General features: G+C 40.9%; 1 protein-coding gene across 9 annotated transcripts in view; it reads right to left on the reverse strand.

Annotated features, from left to right (window-relative positions):
* Positions 1-8,685: 8,685 nt before the first annotated feature.
* bcorl1 (BCL6 corepressor-like 1) overlaps positions 8,686-23,767 on the reverse strand; it is a 34,849-nt gene continuing 19,767 nt past the window's right edge. For 7 of the 9 annotated variants that reach the window (XM_086301879.1, XM_086301923.1, XM_086301895.1 and 4 more), the window contains exons 2-12: positions 23,625-23,710; positions 20,913-23,522; positions 20,522-20,651; positions 19,831-20,295; positions 17,505-17,692; positions 17,059-17,325; positions 16,794-16,960; positions 16,159-16,304; positions 12,842-12,919; positions 11,705-11,876; positions 8,691-10,754 (exon numbers count right to left, since the gene is read on the reverse strand). In XM_086301879.1, the coding sequence (XP_086158005.1) occupies positions 10,409-10,754; positions 11,705-11,876; positions 12,842-12,919; positions 16,159-16,304; positions 16,794-16,960; positions 17,059-17,325; positions 17,505-17,692; positions 19,831-20,295; positions 20,522-20,651; positions 20,913-23,522; positions 23,625-23,630 (4,575 nt within the window). In that variant the 5' untranslated portion in view covers positions 23,631-23,710 and the 3' untranslated portion in view covers positions 8,691-10,408. Of the gene's footprint in view, positions 10,755-11,704; positions 11,877-12,841; positions 12,920-16,158; positions 16,305-16,793; positions 16,961-17,058; positions 17,326-17,504; positions 17,693-19,830; positions 20,296-20,521; positions 20,652-20,912; positions 23,523-23,624; positions 23,711-23,767 lie in introns of all 9 variants that reach the window. The other 2 variants (XR_015130492.1, XM_086301937.1) reach the window with 2 other exon arrangements.

Genomic DNA, 23,767 nt, shown 5'->3' on the forward strand with positions numbered 1-23,767 from the left:
GCCACTTTATCCACCAATCAGAACTGCTCCAAGTCTAATCAGTTAATCAGAACGATCAGTATTTTAATAAATGTTACAGACTCTCATAGTGTGTGAGTCTCTAAACTGACCACCTAATGACTCCTGAGCAAAGCTGCACTAAAGCAGTATTCAACAGTTTAAACGTTTTAGCTTCAACTTTGGCTATGCACTCAAAAAACTGGACTTTGTGCTGCAATGTAGAAAATAGAGGCAGTTAACCTCTTAACCTCCATCAGGACATCACTGCCCTGTTTACAAATGCAGGACTTGTGGTACCAGGTCTGCGGTTGTCTGTATATACATTTAAAAAGAAGGATTCTGGGTAATCAGCCTAATCAGACTGCCACTAAAAAAGCGGTTTAAAACAGTTAAAAACAGCTAGTCTATGGGCTCCTCTTTCTTGTGCTGTTATAAGAGCAAAGTTCTAACAAAAATCTGAAACCACTGTCTGCGCGTATCATGTTGTGTTCTTTGATTTCTGATGTTTCTCCTGTTTGTGATCAAATCCATTGTAGCTCCTATTTGCATTCCTGTCCATTTTTTGAACCAATCAGCACTTGTCCTATAGTGTCAGCCACTCTGAGCTATGTGCCGCTGGGTTTTTGGACTACACAGACGCACAAGAGCATGTTTACCTAAGCTGAAGACCCCTTTCCATTGGCTCTGTATGAGCAAATAGCGGTCGCAGTGCTTTATGTTAAGCAGCAGTCAAGTGCTAACAGGTTAAAACGTGGGCATAAACAGGAAAAGGAGCGACAGCTGAGTTCACCCATGAGACATCTTTTCAGAGCTTTCACATTGTGTATGATTTCACCACATAGAGAGACATGTGCAAAAAATAAAAAAAAACCAAAAAAAAAAAACCCAACAAATATTAAAAAGGAAGCATGCAAAACACAGACAGTGATTGTACCTGTTATTGGTGTTAACACTGCCGGCTGTTCCCTATATTTGGGACAATGGCTCCTGATCACAGTAACACACCTCTTATCCTTTATATAACATTCAGATCCTTTTCATCTTCATGGTTTTCCCAAATTGAAACCACAGCACTCTAAGAGACAAAAGTTCTTTCAGTTTTTCACAAACAACCTCAAGGCTAAACATTACTCTTGTTACTCTTCCGAAGGTTTTTGCTCAAAAGGTGTCAATATGTCTGCTTAGAGGGTTGCCCTCTGACAAAAGACACATTTTAATGGCTATGGTGGAAAAGGTCATTCATCCAGAGTGAAAAGAGTCTATCCTTGCAAATTCCTCCTCACGGTCAGCACTGAGCATTTAATTTTGAAGATAGTTTCAATGCTCAAACCATTTGTTTGGTTTGGCAAATTTTTTTATACCATCTTGATTCAGCCCTTCTTTGAACTGAAGACCTCACATATTAAGAAAATATCAGTATCTATTATCTATTACTCAAAGTAAAGATATATTCTACAGTTATTGAGTCTTTCTCATGTCTCCAGTTTACTCTAATTATAAGTTAGGCAGGTGATAGCAATCCTGCCAGTGAGCTAAAAGAGCTGAGTTCTGTGAAGGTTGTGCATCCATCGCTGGTTCTTTTGAATTAAACTGGGGGTGGGACAACAGCATGGCTGTTTGTGTGAGTGTATTCACTGACATGAAGGCATCTATTGTCAGTGGAGCCGGTGCAAACCCATACATACCTCAGAAAACCCATGATCAGATTTCAAACATCAGTGTTTGTAACATGTGGCTGTTTTAAGCTAAAATTTTTCAGAATCTCAGCTGCTTTTGTTTTCTACAGAGAAACGTGACGTCAAATATGATGCAAACAACAGAAGTGCCTTTGTGTATTGAATTCATTTAAACTTGTAGCTATGAATACAGCGTGCAGTCTCTCAGGTTTACTCGGATGGCACTTTAGTTAGTTTTGAGATTGGTAAAATTAAATTAAGGGTTTTTATGAGTTAAAATAAGGAACGTCATCCAAGTGCAAGCAATATACAGTGTAACCCATTTGAAGTTTTTTCTGTTCTATTATAGGCTCTTCTGGTAACCTTTGTCTTCTATTTGTACTTTTGTCTTGCCAGTATGTGACTGTATTCTAATTTCCCTTTATAATGACACCTTCTGTACTGTTTCTAACAGCCTGTGGATTTATTTCCATGTAAAATCCGGAGGATGTTTGGTTTATACTCACCTCAGAGCCCCTTGTCTCAGTGCTTCTCTTTCACTCCCCCACAGGGCCTCAAGCAATACTAGCATACATGTCACTGATGGACTCCAACCCAAACTTAAGGACAGAGAACAAAAACCTGATCTGGCTTCAAAGAGTATTATGCTTGCTGAACAAAGGAAACTAAGGTCAGCTTCTATATTACGTATGAGGACTGCATTTAAAAGATTTACATCACCCGCTGGTTTGTGAAGTCCTACTTTTGAAACTCAAGCTGAGCATTTGGGCTGTCGCCATGACCATTTTTTAAAATCAGGTAAACCAAGGACACGTCACACATGTATGGTTTTCATAAACAAGCTAACCTGACCGAAATGATACCCTGCTTTGGTGATAGTTTTTACACTACTGTGTACCATAATTTACTAAATGAATGTGTTGTATTAAACATGATGAAGACCATAAAATAAACAGGTAAGTGTTTACTGTAGCATGGATCAAGGCAGCAGTATTTTCATATATTTCTAGCTAATGTTACTGCTAGCAAAATGTATATGCTAATTGGTTAGCTTGCTAAATAACTTCAAAACTTATAACTCAACTAGCTTACCAACTTATTTTTTACTGTATGCCAAACAGTTTGTATTTAGCCAACATTAATTATGTAAAGGTACCAATAAAAGGTATAATCACTGCAGCTCTCTATAGTGCAAGTGGAAAGATCCCATCTAGCTGTAACCTGTATACCATGTTTTTGTCATTGTCATTAGCTTTATTGTCATTTTACTAAATACATGTCTGGTGGAAAAAAAGAAAGTTCCAACCCTCATTTAATTGAATAAATATAAAATTAAAATCAATATGTTTGGTCTGGCATCAGGTTACTTAATGTTAACTAATACAGCGAGAAGGTTCTCATTTCTTTAACAACCATCTCGCAGGACATATCGAGTGGCTGTTCAAAAGATGGTAATCCATGGGTTGGAAGGATAGTGGTAAATCACCATCTCCGAGGAAAAAATGTGGTTGTAAAAAAAATCTTGATTGATTGTGATTGGAGATTGCTTAATCAACATCTGAACTTGTGACTAATAATAAAAGTTAAAATATTTCCACTTGAACAGTGATGCACCCATCATAAATGTGGGGGCAGCGTTGTGATCTGGAGTCACTCCAGTTGGTCAGGCGTAGGTTCAACGTTATGTGCCTGAAAAAATTAAGAATACCTGAATATACTGAATGTCCAGGTTTTCCATCAGTGGATTTCTTCTTCTCTAATAGACGTATTCCAGGGTGACAATGCCAGGATTTATTGGGCTCAGTTTGTGAAAGTGTGTTTCAACATCACTTTTCCATATGGATTGCCCATCACAGTCCAGAGCTTAAACCCATTAGAAATCCTAGGAATGTGCTGTCGAAGACTTTACGCTGGGATCCGACTCTTCCATCATCAATATAAGATCATGCTGTCGTCAAATCTGAAGGAAGTCCAATGGCTTTGTTAGGTGAGGCAGTGTACTTGGATATATATACTACATTGGCCTCACAGTCATAGCGCAACATATATGGCATACAGCACAAGTAATACTGCAGCAGTACAGCACAGTATTGCAGATGTCTCAGTGCTTGCTCACGTAATGGTCACAGTGATTGTGATGTCGAGTTCATTTGTGGAGATTTGAGACTACCATTATCTACCATAAAACCACTGGACCGGCCAAATGATTGCCAGTACTCAATAAAATGCACGATAGCTCACTGGGAGTTTGCCAAAAGGTTTCTGAACTAATCTGATCTGATGAAATAAAGGATGAACTTTGTCCAACTTTTCAATGCTGTAAGAGACAGGGCAATAAGATGGACTCAGCAATACCGTCTACAGTCAAGCGAGGTGGTGGCGGCATCATGCTGTGAACATGTTTTACTCTGAACGGGCCTGAAAGAGTAGTCAGGACTATTAGTCACAGAGCAATTCCAAGTGGAAACCTTTACCACCATGCTGCGGATTTCAGGCTCAGGCTGAGATTAACATTTCAATAAGCTAACGACCTGAAGCATACCACCAAAAAGTACAGGTGTGGTTTTTGAAAAGCTCCTGGTTCATTCCTGATATTATTCTGTGTCTGGGGTGATAAGACTGCTGGTCATCCAAACCAGTACACCTACATAGGTCCTACTACCATCACCAAGTCACTAGGTGCAATAAACTTCATGTTAAATCCACACCTGTGGCCTACAACTCCACAAGAAATTAAATACAAAGAATACCTAGTAAAATATATTACATTCTTCTTACATCCAGTGACTTTGCGCACCTCCAGTATAAAAACATTCAACATTTACGATGCAGGAATTGACAGATCACATTTTATTTCATACTTTAGTCCTCGTTTCACAAGATGGAGAAATCTAGGCAGCGGTAAACTACCCTCTACTAACTAAAACTTTTGCAATGACTGTGCACTAACACTATTCTGACATAACTTCCAGAAGAAATGTGTGCCAAACTTGTATTAAGATTCCCAAGAAGACTCAATGCACTGCTGACAAAGGTGCTTTCACTGAGTTCCAAGTGAAGAGTCTGAATACAGATGTAGATTGCATAACTCTAAGGATTTATTCCTAACAAATCTGATGAAGAATTGTCTTATTTTAGTCTGTTGTCTACAGACTGAAAGACAAACACATTTTTTTGTATTTTAAGATGAATCTGAAACATAAACTGGGCAAAATGTGACACAATATTCAGGATGAGTCACCACACTGTAGTCTCCTGGCTTATTTGACCTTTATGTAGCTAAAAGTTCAAAGTTCATGGTTTCTAAATTGTAACCATATTTCATTAATACGTCTGGGTGACTGTGTTCCAGACGTGCATGCAGCCTGAAGTGTTGGCTGCATGCAGAAGCAGACTCAGATATCTGGACAAGGTCAATCTCTTTGCAACACAGCAAAGGGGCAATGCACGACAGTGCAATTTTCCCCATTGGATTATATTTAGAACCGCAGGGCTCAAAGCACTGAGTCGGGAATTAAACACCACTGGATGTCTTCACATCAGCGCACAGGACATTTAACACCTGTTCTTAGAGAGTCGTTTCAAAATAGGCCTACTACAATTTATCAGTACGCTTCAACACGGCCATATACAGACACACGGAGAAGACTCAGACTGCAGACAGTGAACACGTTAATTTAAATCCTACTGATCATAACAAAAGGCCTGGCTGTGCAGTCTCACGGGATGAAAGCAGGTTTGATCTGTCTTGAACACTAAAACAATCGCCAGATAATCAAAGCACCACTTGGACAGATTAAAACATTTATTCCTGCACCTTTAAGATTCTGGTCAGCAGTTTTGTTTTGTTTTGTTTTTTAAAGCAATCTTTTAAGGAACCTATTTCAATGGGGACCGAGAGAAAAGGAAGTATCGAGACAGAGCCTTACATGCAGACTCATTGAGAAGGACTTCCCTCTTGTGCCTTTTTGAAAGAGGGCTGTTACATAACCTGATGGAGGCACTGTTAACAGACAACAGATGTCCTCAGTGAACCCAAAGGGAGGCAAGACACTTTCATGGGAACTCATTTTCATTACAAATAATACACAGGAGGGCAAAATAATCACCAACCTGAAAAGGGGCATGCTGGCAGAAGGATCATGCTGTAATTTAAATTAAATAGAAAGACCACCCAGCCCCCTGACATTCACACAGTTAACTCGTAATCATGTACCTTTTCTGTCATGTCCCTTTGTGTTTCCATGTATAAACCTGGCCTTGCTTCCACTTTCCATGTTTGTGAGTAGGTCTTGTCCTGACTTGCCCTCTTTTTTTATCCAATCAGTTTGCTGGTGCACAACGGGAGCCCAATGAGCATTAGGGGCATGGCAGGGGCTTGGTGAAGAAGGCGGACCTGAGGAGAGGCAGCTCCAGCATGATGCAGGGAGGCCTGATTTACAAGATTCCCCAATACTCCAGAAAGGCTCTGTGAAAGGATCACTTGGAATGCAGTGAGTCATCCAGATAAAGTTTCCATGACGTGACAAGTAAAACGGTTAAAAAGTCTAAATTCTGAAACTTCAATTTCAAACCCACAAAGCATTTTCTTTTCACTGGTGTCAGATTTCAGTCTTCATTTTTAAAAAGAACATTACCAGAAAAAACTTATAGTTATGAACGCACACAGAACGTGCTGTAAGTCTGGCAGCCGCCACATGCTGTCACTGCTGGGAGATAAAGCCCAGTCACAGCAGTATTTGAACTACAGTAACCCTGTACAGGACTGTACAGGTTACAGTGCAGTTAGGACCATCTGTACCCAGAGGCCCTGCAAGGGGCTGCAACTGGCACGCTGAATATCAGTATAATAAAATATATCTGCACCGAGACTTGAAACGGAGTCCCATATGCTCCAGGCAAACATTCAGTTGCTGTATTATATTAGTTCTGATATTCTAATATTCTTATCAGTGCTGTAGCAAGAATAAATATGGCCCTTATTAACTAACCTTTGATTTCCATTCTTTCATTTTATGCAGATTTTTAAGAGTAAGTAGCTGTAATCTCATAAAGATTAAAGTGATGACTTGGATTAAATTAGATTTAATGGCTCTTTTATGTCAGTTTTAAGCATTTTTGCTGCTGCTTTTCAGTACTGCAGGGCTGATAATAGAAACATGTGCCCACTCCCTTATGGAAATGGAAGTTGTTGTTAGATCCATTTTATCTGGAGTTCAGTGACCCAGTGCAGGCGTTCCCATCATGAACAGCTACCCTACAGGCTAAGCAGGAGTTGTGGCACGTCTCGCACGATGCCACCTTCTGGTATTTTGGCTCAGCTGCGTCATAGCACAAGCACCACCATGTCCTCAAAAGCAGCGTTAGAAGAGATAAGATGTGGTTTAAAGAAGTTTCTGTCTGAAATGTACTGTTTTCATATGGTCCTGTGATCATGCTGAATGAGGAGGGAGCACAGACGTCAGCAGGATGGTTGTTTTCACAAAGGCTTCTTTTTGCTGTTGTGGTCTTAAGTTTGCATTCACTGATCATTTTTTTAAACAGTTTTTAGCTTTTTTCCGGGTGGAATGATTGTACAGCCGATATTGGGAAAACCAAGCTTGAAGGTGTTGATTTTGTAGCAGGAGCATCTTTCTTTGTCAGCACCTTCTCAGTACACAGATGTAAAACTTGCTTCACTCTGGACAGTGACGCTGGTGATCCAGCAATTTCCACTTCCAATTTCCTCTAATCCGAGGGTGACAGTTTGGGACGTCTTTCCAGATATTGGGAAAGTGATGACACATCAGAATAAAATGTACTTACGTACAATTGCTTGAACTGATGATCTTGGAATCTGCAGTTGTTTAGAAAGGTCTCCAAGAGATCTTCAATTCTCCAAGAGAATTAATCAATCAACCAATTGATTCCTAATTCAAAAACTTCTCAGAGCTTCACAGAGGCCTTGTCGAATTAAAAGACAGTGGTGCTGAGGGTTCTACTATAATTAAAACATTTAAATGGGTTTATGTAACATTTGAACCTCTGTTGATGTGAGAAAAGCCCAAATAAAGTCAAACCTGTGCACCCAATCATTCCACCTTGATAAAAGAGCATTTAAAATAAATCTTTAAAAGCTCAAAGTCCCACGATATTCATGCCCCTGATGACTGTTTGACAACTGCATCTAAGCCCTATGATTAAAAAACAAAAACAAAGAAAAAAACACAACATATGCACACAAATCATAAAGTGCTAGTCAATCGAAATCTTACATTTAAATGTATTACTGGGAACAGCTTTAAGAGACAGTAGATTGCTGCTTTCAGCTTTAGTACTGACAGACTTGCTGACATTTGTTTATCAGCATCAAATGACTAAACCTGCAGCTCTGTTACAGACCAGGAATACTATTACAGCAACAGATCACCAGCAGGGTGACAAAGTCTTTCTACAAGCAAGTCAAAACAACCCCGGGAAATTATTCTGATCAGTTATCCAGTTAGATTTAGTTTTTAAAAGATTATTATTCGCCCCTGGAAGTTATACATCAACCGCTGTGTAAAAACCAAACAGCTTTTACACATTTTTCCATATTCTTTACTGTGATGTTGTTAATTTTTGGTGAAACATAGCTATAAATTGGTTGCCATATAGCATATACTGTATAAACAGAATAGGTGTATCCACACCTTTTTAGTCAATAATTTATTCTTTCCACCTAATTAAATTCTTTGTTGTCAGTTATTTATTTTTATGAGCATTTTTAAGTTGTTGTTGTTGCAAAAACCTGTTAATAGCCAGAAAAAAAATCATGATCACTGCAGCCCACAATGATGGGAACAACCATCACTGGACGGGTCAAAGAGCAGCCTGCTAGAAAGCATGCAGTCACTTATCCCTTCCCACACTGACACTTGTAAACAGAAGTTACCAGAACAAACTGAAGCTGAGGTCAGCTGAGTGGTTTACAGCTTTGAAACTATACCTCACCGTTTGCTCAGCTGTCATTAAACTGTAAACTTGTTCATGATTTTGAGCACACAAATGACTTTTTAACAACTTAAAAGGTGACAATACAACAATTCAGCTACAGGATAATCTTAGGTGCAATAAATAAATACAAATGCTATATTAAGATACTACGAGGGCAGGCAGGGCTTTATTGTTTGCTGAACAAAGGGAGGAAAAGCTTATTACCGAGCTAAACTCAACTGTAAAGCAGTTGAAGCCCCTTTCTTGACTCAAAATTCTTATTAATATTGGTATTATTATCATTATTATTAGTCGCACCAGGAAATATGTCAAAATTGGACTTTATACATAAATTTGACATAAAAGACATTAAGTTGTGATTCACAATCATGCTTTATTCTTGTTTATTTCTTATAAAAGAATCAAATAAAAGGCTCTCTGAAGATCTCACACTTGTTGTATCCCATTTTCTTTAACTAAACTATACTTTTCTTTACACCTTAAGTCTCTTCATCTTAAATATCTTTTGTTAGTTTGTGACTTCAAACCAAAACTTCATTGATTGTCAACACAAAATCTAGTGTAGCACCAGTACAATAAAACTGTACTTTTGCTTTTTTTCTCTCTCTTTTTTTCTCCTTTGTTTTTGAAATACTGTTTTTGAATGAAGGAGGGAAATCTCAGAATAAAGGGATCCTAATAATAAGTACATTTCAGAATGAAGCACCAACCATAGAAAGTATTTTTCATAGATAGGGTTGTCAGATACACAAGAGATCAAATATATTAATGACTATTAAATTAAGCACAACAAACAGTGTAAATAAAACACTGCAACACAAAGCACTCTGGGAGCTGGAAACACCATATTGGGAAGTTGGGGGACCGCCGTGGCTCCTCTGGACTCCAGAGATGGTAGAAAGTTTCCTCTGAGAGAGATCCACAGGATTCTGTATTAGGACGCGTAGAGAAGACTACTGTCTGTCCAGTTCTGTAAACAAACTCTGCGCCTCAATGTCCGAAACAGCCTTATTTGATACTGCAACCAGGGACCGGAACAGCTTTCGTGGGCCTGCCTCACTATGTGAAATGCACAGGAAAAAAAATCAACACTTTAAATTATCAGGTCCATTCAGAAATGATCTCGAGGACACCGGAAGTGAAAAATGGAAAGGAGGCTCTGAGCAGGTGATTAGGTCTGAATGTTATGTGCCACGATCTCTTCTCTGCAGGTCTCCAGATCTCTCAGGTTGACAGAGAAACCATCTGGGCCAATGGCCTCCCTGACTTAAGCGCCTTAGCTGTACGCAAGACTTCACCAAGATAAAAGCCTTGGATTATCTCCCGTCGAAAAATATCGCTTTCCCTCAGGAACAAACTAAAACAAAAAAGTCCTAAACATTATCCGTCCTCTGCCACAAGAATACATTTATAGAATCAAATGTGTTTACCCTGATGGCAAGATATACATATACACTACCATGTACATACATAATTAATAAAAAGGTTTACTCAATAGTTCTCATGTATTCAAATATACCTATAGATAGGAACCTGAAAGCTGCTATCCAGCATCGACAACTCCTGTGTGCAGGTCCTTCAGATGACTTCTGCCAAAGGTCAGAGGTCATCGGTGGAGTGTCAGTCGTTACTGTAGCTGGAGATAAAATCTTTGACCCTCGTTACAACGGACGGAGAGGTTTCCACTGAGCTGCTGCCTGGAGGGAAGGCTGACAAAATGACAGTTTGCGTGGTGCTGGGGCGCAGCTCAAGAGAGGCTATCGGCTGTGAGGCTTCCCTGTGTTTGTCACTACCTCTTCCTCTTCCTCCTCCTCGTCCTCTTGTAGGATGTGAATCGAGGAACCCAGTAGTCTCTGGAGCTCCGGTACACAACGCACCAGATCCACAAGTCCGTCTTCGTCCTCCTCTTCTTTCTCTTCCTCCTTAGTTTTGCTTTTGTAGGGAGAAACCAAAGCGGAGCTCACCTGGCTGACCGATACCTGCCTCCAGAGCTCAGCGTGCGACAAACTCACCACCTCCAAGTGTGGATACCGCGCCCGGAAAATCCGCGCAGACATCTTCAGGCGCTTCAGGACATCCGTCAGCAGGAACCAGTTGCAAAAACTGCAAAAGCAAAACATCAGACATCAGCTGAAGGTGGCATGCACAACACGAGAGCTGGCAGTTTAGGTGTAAGCGTCGTCAAATGAACAAACATGAAACTACAGTCCAGTTTTTTGTCCAGACAGACAACAAAAGCAACAATATATTAATGCACCACAGAGACACTTATTAAGTATCATATCGTTTCAAGTGTCACAAAGCAGTGGCATAACCTGAAAAAAATATGGTTGCCCCAAAATGATGGGAAATATCCAACTTTGCCCGCTTGCACACTGGTTAAGAATCCTTCCAAAAAGTCCTGGATCCAGATCAGCTTCAAAACCAAATCATTACTAAGCTGGGCCAAGCCCCAACTCTGGTAAATGCCCCATGTAAATCCCTCAAATTTCTGAGTAATCCTACAAAAATGCAACAAACTGAACTAAACCCATAACCTATTTGCCAAAGGTAACACATGCTGAGGCAATGACCTGATCTATTAAGGTTTTCTTTGCAGAAATAACATCTCCCCATACTAGCATCACCATCTGATAGTAATTAAAGTACCTGACCAATGAAACTGAAGCTTAAATATTGTGTTTTTGAAGACAAAAAAGCAGAAATATTTCTCATCATCCTGTACTTGTTCCCCTTTACACGCAGGAACAATAACAACTCATGACATTAAAGACGTTGGGTTGGAACATCATGCAGATATCTTTAGTACATTTCCAATAAATGTTTATGTACCAGAAGCTGAAGCAACTGCTGTTTACTTATAAGTCTTAACCATCAGTATCTGCTATCATCATAGCCTATCTGCCCTAAATTGCTGTAATTCTTAGGCATATTGCAGAGCGGTGACCAAATTTAGATGACATTTGAGTGGCCTGATATTGTATCACCCCCCAAAAATCTGATTTATTACCGTGTGGTTTGTCGCCAGTAAACTCTCATCGTTATGAACTTACCCCTGTGTTAATGACACCTGCACGTGATAGCAGGGTAGCAGAGGCTCCGAGGAGAACTCGAACATAAGACAATCTTTGTCCGACTCTTGCTCGGTCTTCCCCGTTACATTCTCCTCCAACTCCTGGTTCTGCTCAGACAGCAGGAAGTCCCAGCACGGCTCCTGGTCAGTCTCTGTGAAGGGAAGAGTTCACTGAGGTGAGAAAGGGAGGAAGAGCGGACAAGCTGGCTGTTACTGTACTAATGAACGAGGTCTGCATGCCCTCTAGTGGGCAGTATATACCAACAGTTACACACATACAACTGGTGACATATAAAAATACACATAAACACACTTCATGGTGTCAGTCACAGCTTCAAATATAAAAGCAGATGAAAAAAAAGAAGAAAAAAAATTATATATATATATATATATAATTTTTTTTTCTTCTTCACACACACACACACACACACACACACACATATATATACGCGCCAGTTAGAAGACAGTTGGCTTAAAGGGAGAGGAGCTAAAACAGCTTTTTTTCCAGGCAGGATGAAGCACATGTTCAGTCAATGAATAGAAACACTGAACTGGAAATGAACATAAAAGTCTCCTTTAAACCTGTATGGAAACAAAATACAAACCTCTACAGTGGATATATAAAGTGCACAATGACAACTATAATATCCATGCTGCCATTGACTGGCAGATTTTGATAAAATGACTGAAATAGCTGGCATTACTCAATGAAAAACAAAAAAAACTAAAAGTTAACAAACCGCTGCAGTTATAAAACCTGATTATCTTTTGTGACTCAGACTGTTCAGAAGCTGTAGACCACTTTGTCTTTAGTCTCCTTCAGTCCTTCCATGCAACTCTAATCCTGCTTTCCTTCCACTAGATAACAGGCTCCCTGTGGCTGTTTACAACAAAACACGGATGCTAATACTCAAAGCTAACACCCCCTCCACGTGCCAGTGGTCAAGCTGGAGCCCAGTCTATAAACTGGCTTCCATTCCCTGTGACTCAGGAGCAGCATAGGAATGCAATTTCAATTACTTTTATGCCACCATGCTTACAAATTAAAGCTGGGTATTTGATTGATCAATGGGCTGACATTCAGCAGACTGACAGGTTCAGCGTGAAGGTTACTCACCGAACAGCGAGCTGCTGTAGAAATCCCAGGGTAAACTAGGATCCTGTTCATTGCGGCCTTCCAGGTCTGTGAAATATTCTGGAGAAAAGAAAAAATACGTGGTATTATTTTTTTTTTTATGACTCTGGCTGTTTGCATGTTATGACTTCTACGTGGAAATATGTAGATGAAGGCTGATGCTAGTGCTTGTTCTGGACCAAGCAAAACGTACAATGGTATAAGGGTGAAAGAAAAGTGGACTAAATTAAGACCATCAGCAAAGAAAACAAAGTTAGAGCTTGTGCATGTGATACGGTCCATTGTGTAGCTCTGTGCAGCTACCAGTGCAAGGAGAAAACAGGCCATCAGAGCTGCATGTCTGTCTTTCTGTACCAACTACTGAGCCTTCATCTCTCTGTTTATCTGAAGCCACTTTCACACATGCACTGCAGCAGAGCTGCTTGATTATGGCAAATATAAACACAGTTATTTTAGTCAAAACTGAGATCACAATTATTTAACACCACTAGTCACAGACTTACAGAAAAAACTCAATAAAAATAACCAAGTTGTCTTCTTTACTGTGGCTTTCATTAAATTTTAACACGAATTCTACAAAAAATTATTTGATAAAACACAACGAAAGAGATATGAGCTGAACTAAACAAGCCACAGCCTGGTGGAGTGTAATTGTGAGCTCGTAGAGAGCAACAAAATTAAAAGTTTGGCGAACTGAAAGACGAAACAAAGACGGGGACCTCTAACTTCACTGTGAAATAGAATGCAAACAATTTACCCTGATTATTTTTAATAATTGTGAGAACCCAAAATTGTAAGTAATCTTGTGTCTATGACAATCAAAGTGCCCTAATAAATGAGATCGGACAGTAAATGGTGTTTGCTCGGTAGGCAGGGGTGATGTCTGACAGTCTGAATTCACAGCGAGTGAAAATGCGTCATGTGGCCTGCCTCGTGCATGCTCATCTGAGCTGCCACCCTTCACCTCAACCAGACAGTACAGTGAGAACGTGGCTGACATCATCCATCTCCTGTTGTGTGGTGCAACTCTGGATAATATCCGCACTCTATTCTCTCAACACTGTTGATGTGTAAAAACTGCCTGGAGATGCACGTACGACGTGAGACTAATATGCTACCCAGATTCAGCAGCAAGCAAACACTGACTTATGTGAATTATTTATTGTTTAACCTGGCAAAGTGCTGAAAAGACACCTTTAGCATTGCATGAAAGTGGTCATGTTTATTAGGGGTGCAATGATACTCGTATCGATATTGAACCGTTCGATACTGTGCTTTCGGTTCGGTACGCATATGTATGAACAATACAACATTTTTTATTTATTTTATCAACTTACGATGCTGTCTGTGTTGAGCGCTCAGTGGATCTGCGTTCGACTACTCCGCCTAGGCTGCACTGTCGAGCGCAGATCCACTGAGCGCAGCACAAGCTGGCAAGACAGAAGCTAAGCTCGTTGCAACATGACAACTGCGTCAACGCTACCTGAAATTGAACCTCCCCCACCCTCATTCAGATCTGGCGTTTGGAACTATCTTGGTTTTCATGTGAAGCATGACCCTGATGGTAAGCGAGTCATGGACTAAAGTAAAACAGTATGTCAGATGTGCCACGCAATGCTCAATTTGTGGGAACTAGTGCGTCAGCGCAGTTAGCTTGTGTTGACACCGTCCAACCCCCCACGGTAACTTCTTAACGGAGATTTGCCGCGTTATGGCGTTAATGTCATTTCAACGGGATTAACGCTGACGGCACTAGTGGGAACACAACGAATATGACTGCACATTTACTCCGACATCATCCTAGTGCAAAGACAAGTGGAAGCAGACAAAAACAACAAGCAAGCATGCTACAAACTTTGCCCGACTCATTTAGACAGCCGTTAGCACAGGATTCTCCTTATGGGGACCTGATATGTTTAATATGCTGCTGAGAATATAGCCCAGAAGAAGCGTATAGTATAGCTTTTATTTTGGAAAGAGCCATTTCTCTGTAATAAACTCTCTTTTCCAAAGATGAGTGATTTCTCCATCAGATTTCAGCAACATTAAATTTAAAAACTGTACTTTTGAGTTAAAATATATATTTATAATTTTAATAAATGATAAATTAAAAAGGCATGAACATTTTTTGTATCGAAAAAAATATCGAACCGTGACACCAAAGTATCGAACTGAACCGAACCGTGAATTTTGTGTATCGTTGCACCCCTAATGTTTATAACAAGCTGGCTTTGGGGTTTTTTTCTTGCAGCCACACAAAGCAGTAACTTTGGATGGGGAACAGTTTCTGAGGAAAGCAGATTTTAACTGATTCCAGGGAGGCAACTTACAGCAATCATATGTCATCCTTCCAAATGCTTATTTATAAAAATGAATTAAAAGCTTACGGCACAAAAAATGATTTGTTCAGAAAAGTTTTTCTTCTGTTTTTACAGAACAGCAATCTATTAAAAAGTCCTTCCAAATTTAACAGACATGTCAGAGCTCATCACCGCAGCTTTTTACTTAAATTCTCCTTGTTACTTAAAAAAACAACAACAAAAAAACCCCTAAGGATCCTGGTTCTTATAACAAACACACAGTGATGTCTCCTAATTGTTTTCTAACATCCAAACACACAAACACTCTCTTGGATGTGTTGTGGTTCAGCATCTTGCCCAAGGATACTTCAGCACATTACCAGGAAAAGTCAGGCAGGCATCTGTCCACAGGTTTGTAGATGACCCACTCAGCCACCTGAGCCACAGCCACACCCATATGTTGCTGATTTTCTCCAACTCACAAGTGCACTGGACTGTTATCTAATGTCATATCTGCTTTGTGTGATATCAGTTGACAAACCATTCCTAACAGGATTAAGCATAAATCAATCAACACCTAATCAGTCACAAGACATATTTGATGAGCTCAGTTTGTTTCAGTTTAGTAGTACACAACCAAATTCAACTGGAAAACAACAAAAACAATGATTTAAACAACTGTCAGGCTCTTTGTGGATGTGGAACAAGATTTGACTGAAATTCTTATGTATTCTTCATGTAACCTGTATTGTTCAATTCTCAAAAGCGATGCAGTGGGAGTGGGCGCAGAGTTTACTAATGTGTTGACACACTGCTTGATGGATGACTGTAAAGTTACAACTTCAATGATTTATTTTCCCGTCTCATTCTAAATAGCTTTATGAAAGCATTTGCTGTGTCACCAAATGTTTGTTGATGATTAAAAAAATGAATTTAACAAAGAATAAACTGTTAATCTCTTGTCCAGTGGTGTAAAGGTGAATAAGAAGGCTGAACTACCTGTGAGGAACTTCTTCATGCTTGCACTATGTGCCAATTTGACTGGTGTATGTCCAGAGTAGGTCGCCAGAGTTGGGTCTGCACCGTGGTTCAGAAGCAACCAGACTATTGGTAAGTTATCACTTGCTACTGCATCGTGAAGTGGGCTGAGGGGAAGAACAGACAAAACACAAAAGACTTTTAGCATTTGCACAACTTTACATTACACAGAAAATATTGAAGACTGTAGGACAATGACATCTAACTTTAGTTATACATGCTGTTTCCAGGGGTCATGCTTAGATTTATTACAAAGGTTACACATATGACAAGTAACTCAAGAAGAGTCCTGCTAGAAGAAACTTTTGCAATGAAAGACCTCTGGGCAGATATTTTGAAGCATTATCTAAATAGTTTAACTTCAATGGTCATGAGGACATAAAAATGTCATGTAGACAATCCCCAGTTTAATCTTAAAAAATTACTAATATGCCCCAAATTAAGTCTTTAAAAAGCTTATCTTTAAATAGGTTTTTAAGAAACTTCCACCACCATCTTTTCTGTGGTTGAATCTCATTTCAAGATTTTTCAAGTAACACATCTCTCTGTTATAAAGTCTCTGATGAAAGCCACTGTCATGCTGCCTGAAGCCTCACCGTGTTCCATCCTGAGCACTACAATTGACATCTGCACCATTGTTCAGCAGCATCTGGACAATCTGAGTCCAGCCCCGGGAGGACGCCTCATGGAGAGCTGTGTAACCGGCATTATCACGCCGATTGACCTCCCGGATGTCCTTTTCGAGACAATACTGGACTACGTCCTGCAGAACACCGGAAGGAAAGATAAACTGTCAGATTATCATGCATTTTTTCCACTGATGTCAAAATTCCTGTTACCAGTAAACGTGTCGGGTTGTACCTGATAGCCCAAGCGCGCAGCACGTTGCAGCAACGTCTCCCCTGCATTTTTATTGACAATCAGCCGGCGAACCTCTGGCGGAACGGGCCTTTTGGTCAGAGAATCTGGACCGCTGCTTCTTCCTGACGAGCTTTTCTTTTTAGATGGAGAGGATGGCAAACTTTTTGGAGCTGGTGATGGGCTAACTGGTACTTTTGCATCAGCTCCATCATCATCCAAGGTGAGGGAGGCGCTACTCTTGCCCAAACTGCAGCGTTTGGTCTTATTCTAAAACACAGATTTACTGATTAGAGAACTTCCAGCTGCCATCACAAACGTGAGAAACATAGATTTCAATCAGGCCACAGGGGGGCACTGTAAGCTTGTATATCCATTGTACCTTGTTTCTATCAACTATGCATGATCTGTGATGGGCTATCCTCCCACAAGCAGCATCGGCAGCTTACCTTCGGCTCATCACTGTCACATAGGTGTTTGCTTTTGCACTTCCTCTTCCCTGAAGGCTTATCATTGCACTCTGGAGATTCTTCACTCTCCTGGTAGCGAACCGATCCTGAGCGAGTGACTGACGGTCTCTTGGGAAGAGGCTCTGGACTGGGGGCAGCGGGACTCGGACAATGTTCCACCTGTGGAACTGTAATGGCAAATTAGACCTGCTGTTATACTGAGTGGTAGACAGGAGATACACCAACAATCCTAATCTTTACACACCACTCATTTATCAACACTGCACTGATGCAGCTTTGTGCTCATCCCCATCTGCCAAGCCTAACATGGAGAATGGAATAATTTAGGTGCTGATATCAGACTGTCTGGTACTTCCGGAAGCTTAGCCATCTTATCCAAGTAAACAAGAAAACTGCTGTTTGCCAGCTACTCTACCCTGATTTTACAATCTTATGCTCAAATCTGCCATGTCCTAGCTTTTTCTCTACATATACACTCACGATGCATGTCATTTCCACACTAACAGATAGATGATGTGGATCTTCTGAGAGAAATATATAGATATAGACAGACAGACCCCAAGCTGGTCTCTGTATTATTGTGAGGTTTTACCTTACAATATAATATAAAACACCTTGATTTGGTGCTATAGATAAAACTGAATTTAATTGAATAGAACATATATTAAACATAGGAAAAATTTAAAATAATGACATCTGTAAATACATAAATAAATAATACCTGTGAGTCAAAATCTCAAGATTCAGACAGTTTTTTCTACTTTTTCCTCAGTGGGACAGAGCTGCTCGATGAAGTTCAACTTTTTAACCATAATTTATTTGTGTAATTTCTTCAGAAAAACCAAACCAAGGTGATTCCTAACAGCTGATGGTTTTGCTACTCACCAAAGCCTCTCTTTCCATCATCTTGCCTGGAGCTGAACTAAACATGCCACAGATTAATTGCACAGTCCTACTGTATCATGTCAGCGAGAGGGAATATCATTATTAACATCATCCTCCCAGGCGCTCAGCTCTAGCTGTGAGCACAGATTCTCACCCTCACCTGCCTGCTCTCTACATCTTTGGTTTTCGAGGGGCAGCCAATCAGAAGAAAGTTATTGCAAAGGTAGCGGAGCTAAAACATCTTATTACTGCGAAAAAACAGCCAGAGACGCAATGTGAGCGGGTCCCAAGCAAAACCTTTGTGAACCTAAGTACTGAAGTGACTACCTATCACAGGGTATTAAATACGTTAGACGGTTACCTTGGCAACCGTAGACTGGAATGTCTGCTAGCGACCAGCTGTCAGCGACAACGCAGTGCGCAACAAGCATGGACACAGCTTGAGTCTCCAAGCTAAGTGACAGTTTGGAGTCATTCATTCTTAAATTCATTAAACAGAAATTTCTTTCATGAACAATCTCAGAACTCAGGGAAAACCAGCATCGTCACCTGTGAGTAACTAAGTTATCTACGAATATGTGTATTTTATTTAACATTTACCTTAAATGCCATAACATCTGGAGGATTTTGGCTTTTTAAAGCTTTACTCAGCTCTATTTTGACCAAATAAATATGGAATTATAATGGAAGAAAAACATCAAAGCAACATGAATTGGTCATTTTTGTTACTTCTGTACTAAAACCAACCATCAGAAAAGATTAAAGTGAATACACAGCAAACTAGTTTTTTGTTGCTAAATTTATATGTATATGTATACTGACTACTTCACAGAGTAGAACAGAGCTTTACATTATTGTCTGTACCGATTCATTCATCAGATTTTTTTTTTTTAAAGAATGAATAATCATTTAGTCTATGAAACGTCAGAAAAGATGACAAATACTCGTCACGAGCCAACAGAGCCAAATGTTTTGTCGCTTTTTATGGTCAGCAGCCAAAAAAGGATTAATGTATAATGGTATTAAAAGAGAATGATTCAGGCTTTTTTGTGAGGCTGTTTCTAACTAATGTTTGATGTGCTTGAAGGACTAAAAAACAAGTAACAATAATTTTTATTTTCAATTACACTTCTGACTATTTTCACTGATGTTTTTGAAAAATAAATGAATTAAAACAATTAATAATTTAAATAGCTGAAAATAATTTTTTAGCAATTAAGTAGTCAGTTGATTAACTGATTAGATGCCTACTTACTACCGGTCATTTAGTGAGCTTTGGATTGCATAAAAATATTCAACAGCTGCTGTATTCAAATGTTGAACTTCATTGATTCTCAAGTCATTCTCTTTTAATACTGTAATATGTGAATCTTTTTCTTTTTTAACCTTCTGACCAGGATAACTTTTAACTGATCTCTACCTTCTGGGACTCCAGCGTCCTTTATCAGAGAGTTAGATTCTTCGAGGTGTTCTCCATCTTCCAGCTTGTCTTTCTCTGTGATGTAGTCCCCAGTCTGATACTTCTTATTACGACATCGCCGACGTTTCTTACGAGATGGCGTATCGCCCTCAGCGCCAGATGTTTTTCCCTTGCCCTGTAGCGTACGTTCCGGCAGAGGATTTGATCGAGGCCTCCCTCTCGGACGGCGAACAGGTTGGGGCAGAGTCAGAGAGGGCGAAGGGGATATTGGGGGAGGAGGCATTGGCGGGGGTGGAGGGGAGGGCGTCGCAAAGCCCCAGAGGTCAAGTCGAGCGTCATCAACTCGCCGCCGCCTTCGCCTCAGTCTTGGGAAGGAGCACTCTGTGGCTTCGGCCTCCTTGGTGGATACGGCGGGACTAATGAGAGACGCTGAAGTCTCCAAAGTCTGAGGACTGCTATCTGGAACTGATTAAATCACATCTGATTGTTACATTCACACCAGACTCTATGCTGAGAGTAAGACTGAGACACTGACTGCAGGTTACTTAGCTCTAAAACTGAAACTGAACCCAGAGTAATCAAACCATATACTACAACAAAACTTTTTTTAACTAAATAAAAGTATCATTAAATTTACATTTTTGTAAAAAATGTAAAAGCTATAGGATTAAGGAAGAAACAAAGACTCTACCTGATTTGTTGCAGGTTTGCTGCTCGGCCTTGCTGGGACTGATCTTTTCCCTTGGAATCGCCTCTTTAGTTGGAGGGGAAGGTTTTCCCGCTGACAGACTCTGCTCCAGCACAGGTGCACATTGTTTCTTCTGCAGAAATACACAGGGGACAGAGTGAGCACGCTCTATTGGAGGTTATTGATCATGAGCCTCTCGTGGTGACAGAGAGGATGCAAGAGACTCACAATAAGCCCTCGAAAGTGAAACCATCAGTCATAACTTAATAATATGAAAGGGAGCTCTGAATAGCCTTTTCGCTCTTTAAACTCTTAAAAGACGATTGCTACCTTAAATATTTCTTCAAATTTAACCAAAGAGAAATAATGAGAGTAATAGGAATTAATAATTTACCTTCTTTTTAGGGGACACTTTGGTTGGAGTATTTTCTGTCTCTTGCTTTTTCCTTCTTGCAGCCTTCTGTAATGCATCTGTTGGAGATTTCTCTTTTGCTGGCTTCTTAGGACTGTTCTTCTTTTGTTTGACGGCAGCAGCTTTTGCTTTGGTTGGCGACTCCTCTTTGGTTCCGTTTGTTTTCTTCTCAAACTTGTCGCCTCCCCCTGCACACTGGCCTGTAAGAATAGATGCAGCCATGCCCTCCAATTTGTCACCAGGAGGACTGTCTGACGGCCCACTTTCTTTCCTCAATATCTCCCCCTCTAACACCTGGGCTAGTTTACTCTCCATCCTGTTCCCATTTGTTGATGCACTGCTCCCGTAGAGATGAGACTGGCCTGCGGGCTTTGAGGAGCCTTGCTTCACCTGAAGTCCCATGTGCTCTCCCTGACTGGTGTGCATGTCAGTGTTATTCTCCAAAAGCTCAGCGGCATTTGCCTTGTCATGTCTTTTCATAGCTTGAGTGAAATCCCCTTGAGATGGTGCACTAGGCCACTTTTCCACAGACCAGCATGGTGGGTATTCAAAAGTAGAGGTATGCTTAGATTGTATGTCTTGATTTCCCGTGAGTGTATTCAGACCATCAGCTTTTCGTGATGCAACAGGCGATGCTTGGGAATTACCTTCATCCGTCAGTGTCGTTGTATCAAGAGCTTGCTGCTTTACAATGGACGCAAGGTTAGACAGAGGAGACTTCATTCTCTCCCACTTATCATCCTCAGGTTTGGACGGGCTGTGATGGGCACTTGGAAACTTACAACTGTCTGTAACTGCGGTGCCCTTAGTCTTTGGAGATCCTTGTGTGATTTTTCGATGATTAGAAGAAGCTTGATGTGATGATGTGAGATGAGATGCCTGCTGCCAAGCTGGACTGACAAGGGGAGCAGAGTATGGTACCGCTGTTTTGCCAGGCCCACATTTCTGAGGAATTTGAGCATTGGTTGAGCTTAACAACGCAGTGGTTAGGGCTCCTTTTGAGGGACAGTTCTTAGTTATGGTTGTGCTGGTGTTTTTAACATGCTTGACACTGTGAGTGTGTTGGTTACCCTTCATCAGACAGGATGGCTTCTTTCCTCCTGTGGCCAGATGTTCTCCCTGGTCAATTATAGATATAAACTCCTGCTTTGCAAAACTCTGAAATTCATCCACAAACGTCCCTTTTCCATCTTTGCCCCTTAGAGTAGAAGCCAATATTGGACTAGCAACTCCCACATATGTACCAGGGATGTTTTTTATTGAATCTTGTGAAGATCCCTTACCCCAGGCTGGTTTGACCTCTGGGATCTGGTGATTCTGAGACCTATTTAATTGCTTTTGATGAGATCCATTTCGGTGGGTGTTTGGTAAGATGGGGTATTGCAGAGCGGAGCCGTAATTTGCAGAATGAGTCTTCTTTGAATTCAGAAATTCTCTCTGATTTGACTCATTATTGTGGGATTCCATCATGGTAACAGGAGGGTCATTTAAGCATTTAGGGCGTTTTGATTTGGCGGACAAATCAAGAGGTACATCTCTTGATTCAACTGAGCAGACTGTGTGGTCGTCTGTTGCAGGAGGTGTGGTTTTTAGAGAGCCCATGGTTGTCTTATCTATGCTGTTGCTTTTCTCTACATGGTTCAGCATTCTGCTCTGTGAGGCGATGTTGGCCAGAGCAGAGCCACAGCAAATGGCAGCAGTCGGAGACAAGGTGTAGTGAGTGGGTGCAGCTGAAGTTAATGATGAATGTTGCAATGGTAGGGCAATAGCTGGTGAGGCTACCACAGAAGCTAAAGATTTATGTTCTCCAACAGATTTAGCATTCTTACTTGATGCGTGGTTAGATCTGAGTTTTGAGGTCGACGTGCCCGTCTTTTTCTCTGCAGCCGGAGTCCGGGCCACAGACAACGGGTAGGGATAGGTCCGCATGAGAGGTGGCCCAGCAACACCTGAGCTTTGAGGCTGGCTTTCTTTCTGAAACTGAGTGGCTGGGGCTTCTCTCAATGCTGCAATCTGACCTAATGCTGGTGGAAGATTCATTTTACAAAGTGGAGAGGAAAAATTTGCTGTGGGAAGGAAGGCAACAGGCTGGGCTGGTTTAAACATGGCAGAGCACTGAAACCCAGGTGGGACACTTTGCACAGATTGTGTTTGTGAATGGGATTTCTTATTGGATGTCACATTGCTGTGACAGGGGCTGAGTGAATCCTCCTGGCTAACTTTTACACCACTCGACCACTGAGGAGTGGGGAAGACCCCAGAACCATCAGCTTTGAGCTTAGAGGTTTCTGCTCTTTTGTCTGTTCTCTTTTCTGAGCTGGTGAGGACCAAGCCGGACATTGGTGCATTGTTGGGCAGTTGCGGTGGAGAAAGTTCGGGGCTGTGGTTGTAGTTGTCCGGGCAGGCTTTTACAGTCTTACAGTCTTTTGTTGGAGTTGTCTTATTTTGCTGACTGAGAGCAACATCTCCTCTGAACTCAGGGGGGAGCGTCTGGGGGGGATTTCCCACCATGCTAGCAGACGCTTTATTTGGAGCACTGATCTCTCTGCTCACCGTGCCTCCATCCCCTACATTCATTAGTGTGGGATCCACCTGAGTAATAAGAAAAGTTCATGAGGCTGGTGTTAATTAGATAAGAGGACAGGATGCGCTATTCAAGCAATACAACTTCAGCAGAAAAAAAAAGCCAATTACCTGCATAGGTGTTTCTTTAGCACAACATGCCTTAGGGGGTATCTGCGTCAGTCAGGTGAGAGTTCTCCTTCAAATACAGTGATATGCTGCAAAACACACAAGAGAAAAAACATAAAACCACTTGCTGTGATTACTTTAGCACC

This window comes from Aulonocara sp. 'chitande type north' Nkhata Bay, linkage group LG2 (assembly GCF_057382095.1).
Source record: "Aulonocara sp. 'chitande type north' Nkhata Bay isolate Kocher_YH1m ecotype deep benthic linkage group LG2, A_spYH_male_GT1.1, whole genome shotgun sequence".
In the NCBI taxonomy this organism is placed as follows: domain Eukaryota; kingdom Metazoa; phylum Chordata; class Actinopteri; order Cichliformes; family Cichlidae; genus Aulonocara; species Aulonocara sp. 'chitande type north' Nkhata Bay.